The following is an 18,278-nucleotide window of genomic DNA, read 5'->3' on the forward strand; positions in this document are numbered from 1 at the left end:
ACAAGTGGAGCGCTAATTTATTGTGTGCCCGCAAATGGACAAATTTGCCCGTCATAAGACCACTGCTTCTTAACTGCTGTTTCTGGTGAGCCTGAAGGCTTGCGCGGAAATAGCTGCATTGGGGCCGATTGACAGCTTGTTAAATCGGCCCCATGGAGTATGATATGAAAGAGAGAGTGTCTTAAGGGACTTGGGGTCTGATACTGATGAAAGGGTCTTCAAAACTAGGAAACTGATGTTCCAGAAGGGGTCTGCAGGTCTGAAGTCTGATATCACAGAGAGTCTCTGTAGGGCAAGGGATGATACTGCAAGGCCAGGTGTCTGATGTAGCAAAGAGAGGCTGCAGGCAAGCGACCTGTTGGGTCTAAAAGGGGATAATGGGGTCAGGGATCTGATATGGCAGAGGTCTGCATGGCCTGTGGTCTGATATCACAGATAAGAGTTATGGGCAGGGGTTGATATGGCAGAGAGGGACTGCAGGGCCAGGAGTCTGCCAGAACAAAAAGCTGAGAGAGGCTGCAGGACCAGGGGTCTGATATCACAGAGAGGGGTTATGGGTAATGATTGATATGGCAGAGAAGGACTGCAGGGCCAGACTAATGGGACATAAGGCTGAGAGGTACTGCAGGACTAGGTGTCTCCCTGATATCACAGAGAAGGGTTACAGGGCTGGGGTTGATGTGGAAGAGAAGGACTGCAGGGTCAGGAGTCTGATTGGACATAAAGCTGGGATCGGCTGCAGAACCAGGGGTCTGATATAACAGAGAGGGTTTAAGGGCAGGGGTTGGTATGGTAGCGGACTTCAGTGTTAGGAGTCTGATGGGACATATATCAGAGAGGGGCTGCAGGACCAGGGGTCTGTTATCACAGAGAGGGGTTAAGGGCAAGAGTTGATATGGCACAGAAGGACTTCAGTGTTAGGAGTCAGATAGGACATAAATCAGAGAGGGGCTGCAGGACCAGGGGTCTGATAGCACAGAGAGGGGTTAAGGGCAAGAGTTGATATGGCACAGAAGGACTTCAGTGTTAGTAGTCTGAAGGGACATAAATCAGAGAGGGGCTGCAGGACCAGGGGTCTGATAGCACAGAAAGGGGTTAAGGGCAAGAGTTGATATGGCACAGAAGGACTTCAGTGTTAGGAGTCTGATGGGACATAAATCAGAGAGGGGCTGCAGGACCAGGGGTCTGATAGCACAGAGAGGGGTTAAGGGCAAGAGTTGATATGGCACAGAAGGACTTCAGTGTTAGGAGTCAGATGGGACAGAAATCAGAGAGGGGCTGCAGGACCAGGGGTCTGATAGCACAGAGAGGGGTTAAGGACAAGAGTTGATATGGCACAGAAGGACTTCAGTGTTAGGAGTCAGATGGGACAGAAATCAGAGAGGGGCTGCAGGACCAGGGGTCTGTTATCACAGAGAGGGGTTAAGGGCAAGAGTTGATTTGGCACAGAAGGACTTCAGTGTTAGGAGTCTGATGGGACATAAATCAGAGAGGTGCTGCAGGACCAGGGGTCTGTTATCACAGAGAGGGGCTGCAGGACCAGGGGTCTGTTATCACAGAGAGGGGTTAAGGGCAAGAGTTGATATGGCACAGAAGGACTTCAGTGTTAGGAGTCAGATGGGGAATAAATCAGAGAGGGGCTGCAGCACCACGGATCTGTTATCACAGAGAGGGGCTGCAGGACCAGGGGTCTGTTATCACAGAGAGTGGCTGCAGGACCAGGGGTCTGTTATCACAGAGAGGGGTTAAGGACAAGAGTTGATATGGCACAGAAGGACTTCAGTGTTAGGAGTCTGATGGGACATAAAGCAGAGAGGGGCTGCAGAACCAGGGGTCTGATAGCACAGAGAGGGTTTACGGGGCTGGGGTTGATGTGGCAGAGAAGGACTTCAGGGTCAGGAGTCTGATGGGACATACATCTGAGGTGGGCTGCATGACCAGGTGTCTGATATAGAGTGTAGCATAGGCATCTGGTTTAGAAAGGCTTCAGGACCATGATGTTTGATCAAAACTCTTCTAAAACCTCCATTACCTACTGAATGTTCAGTATTTTATTTAGGATAGTTGAATACATTATTATTTTTGTATATACTTCTCCCATTTGTTCTTTTTTATTCTACTTCCCCCTCTTCCTCCTATAGATTTTCTGTTCCACCATTACATCCCCACCCCTTGTTGCACTCTATCTAGTCTATCTTTTTTGGGCATATAACTGGCATGAGTATCCTATGAGGTCACTATATCAGTGATATGTATCAGCACTTAGGTCTGTCTTAGGTATATTGCTTCAGTAAAGGGGGCTGCGGGGATAAGTACCCACACCCTCCTTTTAGTGCCAAAATACTTTCTATATTTAGAGAGTATATAAATGTTATTTTTGCATTGGAACCCCCTATTTATTAGGTACAGTCCAGATACATATAACTGCAACACAAACCCCCTGGTATCTGGATTCTCAAATACAAAATCGCATCAGCCTCATATACTCACAAATTCACAGATAATCTATTTCGAATTGGGTAAGGGGCAGATGGTTGGCAATCGGAGCACATGAGTTATTACCACTTCTAGTCTGACTGTAATTATTATAAAATTACTTTTCAATATACAAAATATTAGCCGTGACGTTCAAAAAAGCCAATGATTTCCTCCAAGCAGTAAGCTGGTGCCAGCTCAAGCTCGGTGTAAAAAATACACAGGTGGGCACATAACCAGCTTGCTCACAGACATCTTTAGTATCTTGGCCATACACATCATGCATAATATGCTCACACCTATTGCACATCATAACTTTAATTCCTCTCTGTCTCACGCTGGCACCTCCCAGCACACACACTCATACTCAGGGACATGCACATTACAAGCACACTCATACTCACCTTCAAGAAGGTAACAGCTGCAATAAAATGGGAGGGAGCAGATGGGTGAGAAGAGGGGAGGACGGCTGCCAACTGGTGATTGGCTGAGCTGCTCCTGGGGGGTGTGGCCTAAATGACTGCAGCTAGTGAGGGACCAACGGTGTGAGAGGGGGGAGAGTGAGGCAGCGGGGGAACGTGAGAGAGCAGCAGCCTCCAGAGCACAGAGCTGAGTCCGCTTCATCCTCAGCTGCGGCCACCTCTCCTCTTCTCTCATCCCCTCTTTCTTTTCTCTTTCCCTTCTTTCCGCTGGGCTCAGGTCACTGCTCCCCCACCCCTTCCCCTGCGGAGGATTCTGTCCACATCTGTCCCTGCCTAAGATAAAGCCATGGGGGTGAGTATAAGACCCTATGTGAACAAGCAATGTCTTGCTATATAGCCAGGAAGTGTCAGATCCCGTCCATAGGATGCTACTTGCAGGCTAGGTTACACTGATTGCCCTCTTAATCTGATTAATGCCTGGTGCCATTTCTTTAATAAGTATCTTCTCTATTGTGTAATCCTTCTAATAGCTCTGGAACAGAATAGGTTAATACTGTTGTCCCTATCTACAGAAATAGTATATAATGGGTTAACCGGTGCTTGCTATTTCTGTAATAATAGAGCATAAAATGGGTTATCCTATGTCTCCTATATTAATAGATGCTCTCAGTATACAGTCTGTAGGTTTGTCATACAAAGGGTTACTGTGGCGTGTTCATTTATCAGCAGACTACTTTGACAATAATTTGTCTGGCTCATCCCTTTTGTCCTTTCTTAATATCTTTCTGGTACAGTGGCTTATCGTGTCTTCTTTCAAGTATGTGCAATGATTTAAAAGGGCTGTCATGGCAGGGGTTAACATATCTTCGGAATCAGTATGCAATATCTGTATTGAGAATACTGTAACAAAGGAGTTAACATGTCCTCCTTAGATAAGTATATTGTATGAATATACAGCTTCTCACCCCATCTGTGATATTCCACATCACTGCCAGAGACCAGCTGAATGTGCCATCTCAGTTAATTAGTGCTCTTTGGGTGGCTTGGGTAGAGAGGGGTTAATATGTCCTGTCTTAATGCATTTTCTTATCTGTAGATTTATTTTGTAGATAAAGGTTAATATACATATTCTCTTATGTGCCAAATAGACAATGGGTTAATATATATCCTCTGTGTGTTTAAAAGTATGAAAGTGAAAGAGTTAACATACACTTTGTGTGGGCAATGCATTGCAGATATCTCTCGTGCTGAAAGGGTTAATGTATCCAAGTTGTGTGTCTAATACTCTGCACATTCCTCTCTCTGGTAATGAGTGGGTTAAGATGTCCTCTCCTGATCTGTAGTTTACTGGTCTGCAGTTACCATCTGTTCATGTTTTATGGGTCCTCACAGAAAAGAGCTAGTTAGGGGATCCACACCCTGATTTGCAGTCTTCACAGGCAACTGAGGGTTAAATCCCGGCACTGTGCTTGTTTTTGTGGATAATTGTGCGCACTGCAGTGTCTGTCAGTCTCTCTGTGAGCACAGGGACAGAAGGATGCAGACAAAGTTCATTATTAGCAGACAGCATAAAGAGAACGGTGGAGGTTGGAACAGAGACATTTGTCAGGGGGGATGGAAAAGACATGGTAGAGAGTTTTTATAGAGGATGACAATGCATGAAAATATGTGCAAGGGGTATTAATGGTATCTGAGAATGCCACAATAGCAGAGATGAGAAGATGGTAATCTCAGTCCCTGACTGTGTAGGAATTAGCCCATTGTCTTTTCAAAGTGATTATCATATCACTTTAACCCCTTAACAGCCAGAGATGGTTGCAAATAATTGCCCCAGTCTCTAGCAGTCGAAGGGTTAAAAGCATACCCATTAATGATGTATAGTATATAAAGCATCATTGGAGTAATAATAGAAAGAAGCAGGAGAGAAGATGCCAACTCCATTATACAGACAGAAGGGCACTTGAAGGTCAGGGGAAGACTGGTGCACAGTAAATTTACAGGGCATTTCATAATCAACTTTACACCTAAATCCACTGACTCATCCTATCTCCAATAATAGGTCACCATTTTTCTATTTTTAATGTCAGCTTTTATTTGCATGATTGTCTCTGAGGTTTGCAAGAGGGAACAATTTCATAAGCATTTTAACTGTTAGTACCATTTTCATCAAGTAAAAGGGGGTAGCAAAAGAGATGACTAATAATCTTTAGGCATATAATACCTTTTCCATAGACTGATTAGAAAATATGGGGGGGGTTTGAAAAGTATAGAATTAACATAAATTGAGGTGAAATAAGATGAGGGATAATTAATATTGAGTTGTAATAGTAAACAGTTATAAATATTTACTTATAACTAGTAATAAAGACCACAGGTCATATACTCTGTGAGCCATAGCTTACTGATAAACCACTATGAGATAAAATAGATGCAACAATGTTCATTATTTTATTTAAGCTGTACTGTTAGCTGGTCTTGAGTTACATATTCCTACCAGTATTCCATCTTCTGAAGACAGAGTATGTTTACTCAAGGGTACAGAATGTTATTTCTCAAGGTCATACTAAATGCATACTCCTGATGCAGGGCTGCACCTTAGTGGGACATTCTCATTGAATCAGGGCTCACCTGCATGCAGACAAAATATTCATATAAATACAATTGCTTAGGAAAAATAAAGATACTAAAATTCATGTAAACATAGTCATATACATATGTACTTGCATTCATATATACATGGGGTAGATGTATAGAAACAGCGTAGATAAGGTGACCCATATATCACGGTTTGTATGCAAGTGGTTTATGTAAGGTTTTTTTGTGATGTGTGCGCATGCTTTACAAGGCTCTCTTTTCTCTCTCCAGGGGAAAGTGTGTGTGTAGGGGAGGAGGTGACATATGGCTGGGAAGTGAGAGAGGATAATCTCTCCACTAGAATGGAGGAGGGGAAATACAGTTTTGAGGTTTGCATATGGCAAAAGATCAAACAGATATATGTCAGATATAATAGTGATAAAAATGAAGAGAACATAGCCAGTGAATAAGAGAATAATATAAGAAAAAAGATACGGTGGTGTATGAGGTGATAATGGAAGGGAACGCTTTGAGAATGAATGAAAAAAAAATGATGGTAATAGGAATGGATGGATAAAGAGAGGGGTGTATAAAATGGAGAACATCTAAATGAAACGAAAACATAGTTATATATAGATGGTTTATTGACAACAGAGGAATATATAAAAAAAGAAATTGGGTACCAGGAGGCTGAGATGAGAAAATTAGGTGGTGTTAGTGTAATGAACAGGTGAAATATTACTGACGTAAATGATGGAGGTTTTAACACAAATAGGTCGAGGATGTGAGGAGGAGACAGGATGAGGGGTGGTTGAAGGATAACACAAAACCTTTCTAAAATGGAGGAAAATCTAGAGAGTTCTGTATAAATAATGAAATAAAGGGAAAGGCCTAATACATAAGAATGTCTTTGGCATAAATAATGCTAGGGGCTTGGCTAATGAGCAAAGTAACAAAATATACAGAGAAAATAAAGGCTGAGCAAAAAACAACAGTTGTGTCAAATATTATTTTAAATGAGAATATCCCAAGATGGCTGCTGGTCTTCTGAATCACTGTCCTCAGGGAAGGATAACAAGGACTTTTTAATTAACCCCTTGAAGGGATAGTAATATCTTAAGGTTGTCTAAAGCATTAGATTATTTGGCAAGTGAATGGTTAGATGTATAAGATGTATAAAAATATATTTTGGACTAATGCCACATTTGCAGTTTGTCCACATTTTGTGCATTTTCCCCATTATTTGTTTTGTGTGATGTTTGATTTTTATATAATCTGGTAACCTCAAAAAAAGGTCTTTGAGACACCATTTGACACTTAGCAAATTCCATATAGTTTCTTGGCCATGCACATACATATTGACCTTGCAAATGTGTAACTATGCTGTTATTGATAGTAATTCCTGCTCTGTTTCTATCTGAGAATTGCCCTCTCTACCGAGGGTTCTTTATAATCCTGGCATGTTTGACGCACTGCAGCAATATTTCCTGTTATGTCATTTGTAGACTGAGGTTTATTCTATTGTACAGGTTGCTAGAGAAGGATATACCAAGCTGGGGCATTTTTGAGTTTGAATGGAGATAAGGGAGATCATATAAATGCACACTTTGTCTTGGCACGCCTTGTACTGGCTTTAAACAAAATGTATGAAAAGTACAGTAAAGAAAGATGTCAGTTAATGTTCTTTCTAGAATCCATACAGCTCTGTGAAATGCTAGATGTGATGAGGTGCCACAGTATTGTACAAAAAGAAGTTTATACCTATGACTTCATAGAGCTGTTGCTTTCCTGTATCTCTTGGTCTGGAAGATAGTTAAAGGGATACTGCACCCAAATTTTTTTTCTTTCGTGATTCAGATAGAGCATGCAATTTTAAGCAACTTTCTAATTTACTCCTATTATCAAATTGTCTTGATTCTCTTCCTATCTTTATTTGAAAAAGAAGGCATCTAAGCTTTTAACTTGGTTCAGAACTCTGGACAGCACTTTTTTTTATTGGTGGATGAATTTATCCACCAATCAGCAAGGACAACCCAGGTTGTTCACCAAAAGTGGGCTGGTATCTTCATTCTTGCATTTCAAATAAAGATACCAAGAGAATAAAGAAAATTTGATAATAGGAGTAAATTAGAAAGTTGCTTAAAATGTCATGCTCTGTCTGAATTGCGAAAGAATACATTTGGGTTCAGTGTCCCTTTAAATGATCTGAGATATGAACATTACATTCTTTGCTATGATGCTTCACTCTCTTCATATAGATAACTGTCCATTATCAATAGTGACTCATCATGCTGTATCTTTTTATCCTTTATGTTAAGAAAAATGCTGAAACTGACATGGAAGTTGACCCACAGAGGCTAATATGTATAAACATTAAAGGGACATGAAAAACTTTCCCATTTACGTCTATTATCTAATTGCTTTGTTCTTTTGACATCCTTTTCTTGAAATTAATTCCTAGGCAGGCTTAGGACCTGGGAGCTGGCTGCTGATTGGTGGCTGCATATATATGCCTCTTGTCATTGTCTTACAGATATGTTCAGCTTGCTCCCAGTAGCACATTGCGGCTTCTTCAATAAAGGATACCAAGACAATGAAGCAAAATTGATATTAGAAATAAATTGAAAAGTTGTTTTTAATTGTATGCTCTGTCTGGATCATGAGAGAAAAAGTTTGGCTTTCGTGTCCCTTTAAAGAAAACTGACCTATTCAAATACATACTCTACTTAATGCCTATGTCTACACATTGGATATGATGTGTTGGAAGAGGTATGACAAATTAATACGATTTAGTAAATTGGAGCAGTAATTAGGTTACATTTGTAGAGTTAAAGAGGCCAGTTATATTAAGCAACATGTGGAGTAATCTGGAGGCAATATATAATGTGTAATGCTAGTTCTAATGTTATTTGGAGCAATAGGAGATAAGTACAATATATGGTGCAATAGGAGGTGATCAGGGTGGTTATATAGAAAAATAGTATGAGGTATAGCGAGAAGTTAATTGGTGTATTAAAAGGGAAATCTAGCTAGACATTAGATGGTATAAATAGAGGAAATATAAGGAGAGGTTATATTAAACAACATCATTTATAGGTAGTATGTGGATTAATAGGATGATTCCAAAGTAACTTTTAAATTAAGTAATAGGGGGCGTGATAGGGATGGGTATATGAAGTAATAGGAAGCACGCATGGGTAAACTCATTTATATGAAGTGTAGGAGCCAGAATTTTGAGGATCAAGACTCACCTTTTTGTCAGAGTCATATAATGAATGTTTATATATACTGTAGTTGGGCCAAACCAAAAAGTTGTGTGCCAGAAGTTAAATTTATGAGGTAATGCAATCCAAAAAGTTAGGTGCCAAAAGTAAAATCTATGAGGTATTGCCTCCTGGCTCTTAGATTTGCCAAGTTTTGTTATAAAAGGCAGGTTTAATGGAACCATAATAGTGATTATAGAGATTTATAAGGAGTGGCAGAGAATGGGTATAGTGGGGTGGGAGCAGTAGGAAATTAGGGTCTGAAACAACATTGCTTGTCTTTTGCAGGATTAGTAGAAGTTATTGGAAACCTACAGTATATGATCAGAAATAGGTGAGCAATGGTGATGTTTTGCAGCCAGGATACTTTTGTGATTAGCCTGTAAAGAAAATCATAATGCACCATTTGCATTTATACAATCTCATAAATAGAGAAATACAGAAATACTAGGAATTTTGTCTTGTACCATATTTAGAATCAGCCAGGGCTCAGAAATAACATTTTTACCCAACACAGATGACCCCTCAATTTCTTGTAATTTCTTTCACTTTTTTTTTTTTTTTTTTTTTAATTAATGAGTTTAGGGGAGATAAGCTAAGCAGCCAGGTGTAGTCTCACCAGTGCGTCTAATCTCTCAATTTCTGACCTGTAGAGACTTTTTTCCAAGCTTGAGAGAGATTAAACACATCAGTCTATACAGCACTATGAAATGCATTGGTGACATTTCTTTCTCCTAAGGCTAACCTCTGATCTTTGTGCTTAGTCTCAAGTGACATTAACCCCTTTGCTGCAGAAAAGGGCCACAGTGATATGTTTTACTGCAAACACGTGGATCCACTAAGCACTGAGTCATTTTATGTAGCGCTAACTATTTTTAGATAGGGGAATCTGTAAATGGTGTCACGTTACTGTCAACTGATGAATGAGATGCTTATCTATGTACATGACAATCTCACATGTGCTGATGTTTTAATATATGCGTTGCATTCAGCACTGCACTGCACATGCAAAATACATTTAAAATAAATATTGTAAAATCATTTTAAACCCTCATTTTGTAACAAAAATGTGCATAATTTTTTGAAGTCCAGCGACATGCCTCTTGAGTATGTTTCTCTTTGTTGCTGTAGCCAATTATGAAAATATATAAATGAACTCCTTTCCTGATCAAGCAATAACTTCTTAGAATGTTGCAACATGAGTTTTTTTATGCTCTCCAGTCTTAACTGTTGAGCAGAGTAAGAAAATAGCACTAATGTTGATATAAATAAAATAAACTTATGTCTTTTATTCTCTATATTATTTATATTGAGGTATTTAAAGGGATAGGAAACTGCAACATGTTCTTTCATCATTTGGATAGAACATGCAATTTTAAACAACTTTCCAATCTACTTCAATTATCATGTTTGCTTCATTCTCATGTTATCCTTTGCTGAAGGAACAGCATTGCACTACAGGCAACTAGCCAATCACAAGAGTCAAATGTGTGCATGTACCAATCAGCAGCTAGCTCCCATTAGTGTAGGATATGTGCATATTCTTTTTCAACAAGGGATACTAAGAAAATGAATCACATTTGAAAATAGAAGTGAATTTAAAAGTGTCTTCAAATGACATAATCTATATGATTCTTGCAAAGTTTAATTTTCAAGTATTCGCAAAGGGAACCAGTGAAACACTGGAAGAGAATGTACCTACATAGCACTCAACAACATTTGGATGAAATAAGTACAATATTATCAGTGGAAAAAGAATGTTTCATCGGATTAGAGAGGTTAAAACTTAACTTTTATTAGTTACAAAAATTAAAATGTGGTTTAGACATAAAAACACAGTGTCGAACCATCCTGTACTTTTAAATCATAGCATTGCTGTGTAGTCAGAAGTAACGGTATTTTGTCTTGAGGGTGAGATATTGGCAAAATACTACTATTAAAAAATCCTATACTTGAGTGTATAGGCTATTGTGATTTATATTCCCAGGCTTGGGAGGTATATTAGCCAAATTATTGTGCTCACATAAAATGATACACACACCCTTCTAGGTCAGGCAAAGTTAATAAAATGATATATATGAGAGTGCGAGGTCACCTGCTAATATTGCATCTATCTGCAATCACTAACATGTTGGTATATTCATAATTATCAGGTATATGTACCACTGGAAGTAAAAGGGTTAAATAATCTAGTATATTAATTTCAACCAATATATCATGTGGCAGGGCTCCCTACTTCAGGGTGAATAGTAAACGTAACTGAAATCCGTATAATAGGGATCTCCCAATGTACGTATACCAATACAAGTATTACATATGAAACAAAATGTTATACTGTTCCCAAATGGATAGAGAAATTATTATTTGTAGCAATAAATAGCACTGAGAGGTAAGTGGGGGAGAGCACAGCTAGCAACAATAATATCTCAAGTAGGGATAGTTGTAATGGCATAACCTCAGTTCTATATCTCATAACTAGTTAAATTGACAATGAGGGATAGGTCCCAGGATGAAAAATTGTCCATCTTAATAATTACACATAGACTGAAATAATAAATGGTATACAGCGGTACCAATTGTGTGCTGGTACTCTATTACTATAAGTAGAATCTGTGAATTATGTATAAGAGGGATAGCTATACACTCGCCCAAGATACTATAATCAAATATATAAGTTATCACTACAGCGACACCATTTGTCTGCCAATATCAAGTTACCATTAATGTTAACAGCAAATTATAGTTACAGAAGGAGATTCAGGATGGACTACAACTGCTAGTTAAAATAGAATAGGAGAGAGACAGTTACGTCCCTACTCCCCCCTGACATGTTTTGCACTATGGATTTCTCAAAGGTTAATTCAAGTATTGTCTAGGTAAAAAAATAACAAATACATACAAAATAAAAGTTTACTAAATCCAATTTGCTTCATTACATGTCTTTTGCTACATAAGTCACAATTTGTTTTAAAAAAAATAAAGAGCAAATAATTGAATATTTATTGTCTATAGCCTAAATGCCCCCCAATGGTACATATCTGGAGAGAGAACAAATGTACCAAAAGCATTTGTAGTTTGACCATACCTGCTTTTATGCAATTATAAGTTCTATTGTTTTGTAGGGTCTGTAGAAATGAATAAAGACAGAAGTTGATGGAACGGGGGTTAGCGTTAAAGGGGCACCAAAGTCAAAATTAAACTTTCATGATTTTCATAGAGCATGCAGTTTTAAGAAATTTTCCAATTTACTTCCATTATCAATTAGTGCACAGCCTTTTTATATACACTCTTTTAAGGCACCTACTATGTGCAAAAGTTCATAGTGTATATGTATAATAGTCTGTGATTTGCTGATGGTTGTCACATGATGTAGGGAGCCAGCAAATTGAAGTACATTTTGAAATTTGTCAGAAAAAAAAAATCTACTGCTAATTTAACTTTCAGAGTAAGTGATATTGCATTATCTTTTTATTAAAATTACAATGGGAAGAAAGTCATTTCTATAATACTTTGATCAATCCTCTCTCCCCTGGTTCATTTTATTATATATAAACTGAAAAATATTAGTTTGTGCTTCAAATTATGTTTGCGTATATTAGTTGCATTTAAAAATGACTTAAAACTCACCTGAATGTAAGATTGTGCTTCTGAATGGACTAAAGTCCATACAAACTTTCTACACACAATGCTGGTTAATAAGATTGAGGAGTTACTACACTCCGGGGTTAAACACTACTGAATCTAAATGTATAAAGACCTGTCTGTTTTGGTTTCTTGGCTTTACAAGATACAGATTGAAAGGTTACCTACTGAGAGTCCAGACTGATATAATTTTGAAGAGCGGCCAAACCACAAGTCATTGATGTCAGATGTTGGCTCACGACTGTCTGGATACAGAACTCAGCATCAGTGACCACAAATGAAAAACGTTTAAGGGTATATACGCTAGGATCATGGCTGAAGTAGATTACTTTCTTAGTACAGGAGACAATAGGGGAGATAATTGCTTTTATGAAATATGAATAGTTTATATGAAACCATTTTTGGTACTTAGTACCTTTAATTTGTTTCTGACTTTGATTGGTGTTAGGCTCTCTGCCTATTCATGGGAAAAAGGTTGCTTTAATATTGTCCACAAGGTTTTCCTTTTTTATACAATTTTTGTCTAGCATTAAACAGATGTTTGGTATTGTCCTGGTGGACCCAGATTTAAGTTATTTATGCTAATAGTCTGTAGGCAAAGCTATTGATAAATATACAACAGCCTCCTAAGTAGTTATTAGCATACAATCTAGATCCAACAGTTGTTTTCCCACGACTTGATGAAATTCATGTGGCCAAAAAGCAGAACATTGAATGGTGTGGGCAGTTGACATTTCGTGTTGATGAAAAATCAAATACCAGCCTGTAAATAGCCTGGTTTTCCAAAGTCAGCAATAATCTAGTAAACAGGGCACACCCAAACTGAAACAAAAAACACTAATGTTTAAGATAAAATAATCAGAAATATATTCAGCTGCATTAAGAGCATCTTTTATTGTAGATCTAAGGGAACACTGCAATGTGATAGAGTTGAATTCATTAAGTGCATTATGGCAGGAATTAATATATCTTAATAGCTAAAGAGGCAATTCTATAACAATTACTATTTCTGAATAAGATGGTAAGAACACTAACCACCCGAAATGATTCATTTAAAATGGCAGAAAAGTAAACGTTTAAAGGGATATGAAACTGACATACAATTTTAAACAAGTTTACAATTTACTTTTATTATCAAAATGTCTTCATTCTCTTGGTATCCTTTGTTGAAGTAGTAACAATGCCCTAGTGGGAGCTAGCTTAAAGGGACAGTCCAGTCAAAATCCAACTTTCATGATTCAGATAGGGTCTGCAATTTTAAACAACTTTCAAATTTACTTTTATCATCAAATGTGCTTTGTTCTCTTTGTATTCTTTGTTTAAAATATCCCTAAATAGGCTCATATGCTAATCTCTAAGCCCTTGAAGGCCGCATCTTATGTCAGTGAATTTGGACAGTTTTTCACAGCTAGACTGCACTAGTTCATGTGTGCCATATAGATAACATTGTGCTTACTATTGTGGCTTTAACTAGGAGTCATCGCTAATTGGCTAAAACGTAAGTCTGTCAAAAGAACTGAAATAAGGGGGCAGTCTGCAGATGCTTAGATACAAGGTAATTACAGAGGTAAAACGTTTATTAATATAACTGTGTTGATTATCCAAAACTGGGGAATGGATGATAAACAATAAAAATTCTTGTGTAGACTGTCCCTTTAAGCAACCAATCAGCAGCTAGCTCCCAGTAGTTCATGTGTTTTAACAAAGAATACCAAGAGAATAAAACAAATTAGATAGAAGTAAATTGGAAAGTTGTTACAACTGTATGCTCTGTCAGAATCATGAAAGAACATTTTTAAGTTTCATGTCCCTTTAATCTTTCATGATTCCAATAGAGCATACAATTGTAACAAATTTCCAATTTACTTTTTTTTATAGTATTTTTGTTGTGGTTCTTTTTCTGTTCCTATAGAATTTAATGGTATGCAAATGTACAGTTTAAGACTAAAATAAAATATCTGCCTGTCAAAATGGTTTCTTTCCTTTGAAAGCATCAAAGTCACATCTGCCTCCAGTGCTTTCTATTGCCCTTCAAATACGCTTCTTTTTTCATTTTTTATTTATTCAGGAAATGAAATGATACAGCTTACAAATTTATAAACATATGGCATATGTCTGTGAATTCAAATTATGTAAGTGATGGTATCAGTACAGTCCGGGGTTTTTTCATTTTCACAATTTTTCAATTTTTCCTTAACAAATACTGAACAAAACCAACAAGAAAAGAGAAAACAATGGTTATTAAGTTGTTCACTATATTTGAACATAGATTCACATGGCTTGGATTGATGTCCGAGAGGTTAGGAGAATGGGGAGTGTAAGGTTAAGGAGAGGGATGGAAGAGAGGAGAAGGGAAGGGAGAGGGCTAAAAGATGGGTGCGGATTGGGGGGGGAGAGGAGGAGACCACCCCAAGAGTTACTTTAAGAGCCGAATCCACCAGGAGAGTGTTTGTTTGTGTTTTAAGGGGCAAAGAGGGGATTGGCAAGAGGGGGCTTTCACGTACTAAATATTTTGTAAGGACTCTTCGCAAATAAATTTGATCTCGGCAATTTAATTTATAATGCCTGTATTCCTCCAAGTCTAGAAGTTCTTGTACTCTATCTTTCCACACGAATACGCTTCTTTTAATTACTCCTGTTTTTGGCTCTGGACTACTTGCAGGAATACTTGCAGCCAGTCCAGAGCTGAAATGTACATAATACACAGTAGCAAACATTTGTAAAGTGCTGCAATGGTGCCTTCAATGCTTTCAAATGAAAGACGAGAAGCCATTCTGATAGATACGAACATATTTATGAGAAACTAAAGGGGCACCATCAAATGTTTTCTTTCATAAATTTTAAAACATTTTTTATCATTACAACAACTAAATTCATTTTTATTTTATAGTTCAGATAGAGCTTACATTTTAACAAGTTTTCAATTTACTTTTATTATCAATTTTGCTTCATTCTCTTGGTATCCTTTATTGAAGGAGTAACAAGCACTACTGGTAAGCCAATGAAAATAGGCAACCAATCAACAGCTAGCTTTCAGCACCTGAGTTTACAGTAGTTATGTTTTTCAAAAATTGTTTAAAATTGTATGCTCTATCTGAATCATGAAACAAAAGGGTTGTAATGTCCCTTTCTTACTGATGGACACTCAGATATCTCCAATTCCTAAAATGTTCTTTGCTGAGCATTTACTAAATCTTGCATACTTCTCCCTGGAGGTTGAAGGCTGCCCATAGGAAATCTACCTGTTAAAGTTAAACAGATCAGTTTATGGAAATCACACAACTTGATACTGTATTCCTTTTTCTCTGGAGCACGCACATACACCCCAAAAGCAAATACAGCTTTGTGTGTTTTATTAAGAATTCAGGATCAAACATAAACCCACACCCTGATAAAAATGAAATCTGCATCATGACAAATGTGACAGAAATGTCTCACTTATCAATCAAAAAAAGATAAGTCATGTTATGAAAAGAATTTAAGAAAAAAAAAAATGATAACAATATAACACAGCCTATGAACTTTGCCAGTTTCTTATGAAAACTTATCAGGTATCCCAATATGTAAAAGATCAAAGTATTAATGGTATAATTAATGTAGCTATTGGCATTTGATTTTGCCTGCCAACCCCTAACACAATACTGCACATTCATCTTGGTATCTGGAAAAACTGGTAGGTGTCAGTCAGCCTAGGCCCAAATCAGATATTAGATTAAACCTACAACCCTGTAGCCTCTGTCAGTCATATATCCACATCAGACCTCAGGTCAAACCCACAATCCTATAGTCCCTTTCAGTCATGTGCCCACATCTGACCAATTTAGGGTTACCAGGCATCCAGTATGTAACCAGTATTCAACTGTCAGTCCAGTAAAACACACACAAAGTAATTATTACTTGATTTTGGAACATGGCAGACATGCTACTGGGTTTTAGGTCTGATCTTAAAGTGATGGTAAGCTCTACAATTTTTAAAATCAGATCCGGAATGTTAGTAATATTTTAGATGGAGTTCATTCATCGATTGCAATGAAGATGAGCTATAACTTACTTTTTAATAAAGATTTCAAATTCCCACTCTCCACCGCCCACTTCAAAAGTACATTTTTATGTGAACTAATGGTTTGAAATGTTCTCCAATCAGCGCTCTAGCTACAACACACATGCCATATGGGGAGAGCACTGATTGGACAACAATTCAAACTTTTAACTCACAGAAAAATTGACTTTTGAAGTGGGCGGCAGAGCGTGGGGCGCAACTTTATTACAACTGATGAAGGAAACTCCATCTAAAATATCCCTAACATTCTGGATTTGTTTTTAAAAAGGGGGGAGTTTACAATCACTTTAAGGATGAGCATTTAATTGATTGACGGTGGCTGTAGACAGGGGGGTCAGAGGGAGCTTTTCGACCAGTTATTATATTTTAATTTTTTTAATTACTAGAACTTTGCAGGGGTTAAATATATCGGGCAGTCAAGGGAATAAATGCAAGCATTATGGATCATCAACATTGTTTGCATGCAATCCATGTATCTTCCATTCATGCTCTGGTTTCACATATCAATGGTTAATATTTATCATGTGACCATTAGTACTTGTGTCGAATATTACAAATGTGCAAAGCCATTTATCAAATGAATTTACCTCAGGTAATTGATTTCTGTTAGGGCTTGTACTAACATTATTAATGCCGGACGATGCAAATGTGTAAAGCTTTTTTTTATTATGACCCTTTGTTTCACGTTTATTAAGCCTTAATTCTCTCTCCATTCATGTATTGCTATATCATTTTCAAGTGTATTTAAATGTGCAATAGAGATAATAGGTAATGCCAGGTTTTCAAAATCGTTAAAGAAGGGTGGTATTGTAAATTGTTTGTAAGTGCAATGCCTAACCGACAACTTGTAATATATGCTTGCTATTACCACTTTGTGCATTCCATTTAAAATATAGTTTGTGCATTAAAGGGACACTGAACCCACACTTTTATGATTCAGATAGAGCATGCAATTTTAAGCAACTTTCTGATTTACTCCTATTATCAATTGTTCTTTGTTATCTTGGTATCTTTATTTGAAAAAGCAGGAATGTAAGCTTATAAGCCGTCCCATTTTTGGTTTAGCACCCTGGGTAGCGTTTGCTGATTGGTGGCTACATTTTAGCCACCAATCAGCAAGTGTAAATTTTTATTGCGGTCGTTATATTGAATAGAAAATTAGCAAATCTAGGCAAGTATCCCTGCTTGCTTTACCCCAGAAATACTCTGTATACACTGTTACCGATGCACTAGGGAATAAGATATGCAAATTAGATATTCAATATCTGACGGTTTTTGCTTCCAAGCACTGTTTTAATCACAGTAATTCCCTTTATGGGTAGGATATCTTACCCAGAGTTCCCTGGTGCATTGGTAACAGTGTATGAAGAGTATTTCTGGAGTAAAGCAAGCAGGCATACTTGCCTAGATTTGCTCATTTCCTATTTAACAATTCTACATCTCTTACTTTCATGTAATGGAGGATTTTAATCTCATGGTTGTACCTCCACCATAACTAAAAATAGTATTTGCTTTTTATATATTTATATGAATATAGATATATAAAAAAAAAGAAATATTTAAAAATAAAAAGAAAATTCTCTTGTAAGTGAAGAATATTGGAATGTTAAATATTTATTTTAAAAACACAGTAAAACACATTACAATGTTAAAAAAAAAAGATTTTTTTTTCATGTTGAAAGGTATATAAATATGTTTGTGTATGTGTAAACATGTGTATATATGTGTAAATATGTATGTATATACATATTTATTTACACATTTAACACATAATTAAACATGAATATACATATATCTATACAAATATTTAGACATAACGTATATTTATACATAATAACCTTT

General features: G+C 37.2%; 1 protein-coding gene across 1 annotated transcript in view; it reads left to right on the plus strand.

The window, feature by feature from the left end:
• The first annotated feature begins 3,041 nt into the window (after positions 1–3,041).
• ATP1A3 (ATPase Na+/K+ transporting subunit alpha 3) overlaps positions 3,042–18,278 on the plus strand; it is a 103,983-nt gene continuing 88,746 nt past the window's right edge. Inside the window, exon 1 of the mRNA XM_053691039.1 lies at positions 3,042–3,249. Within this exon, the coding sequence (XP_053547014.1) occupies positions 3,244–3,249 (6 nt within the window). The 5' untranslated portion in view covers positions 3,042–3,243. The remainder of the gene's footprint in view (positions 3,250–18,278) is intronic.

This window comes from Bombina bombina, chromosome 8 (assembly GCF_027579735.1).
Source record: "Bombina bombina isolate aBomBom1 chromosome 8, aBomBom1.pri, whole genome shotgun sequence".
Lineage (NCBI taxonomy): Eukaryota > Metazoa > Chordata > Amphibia > Anura > Bombinatoridae > Bombina > Bombina bombina.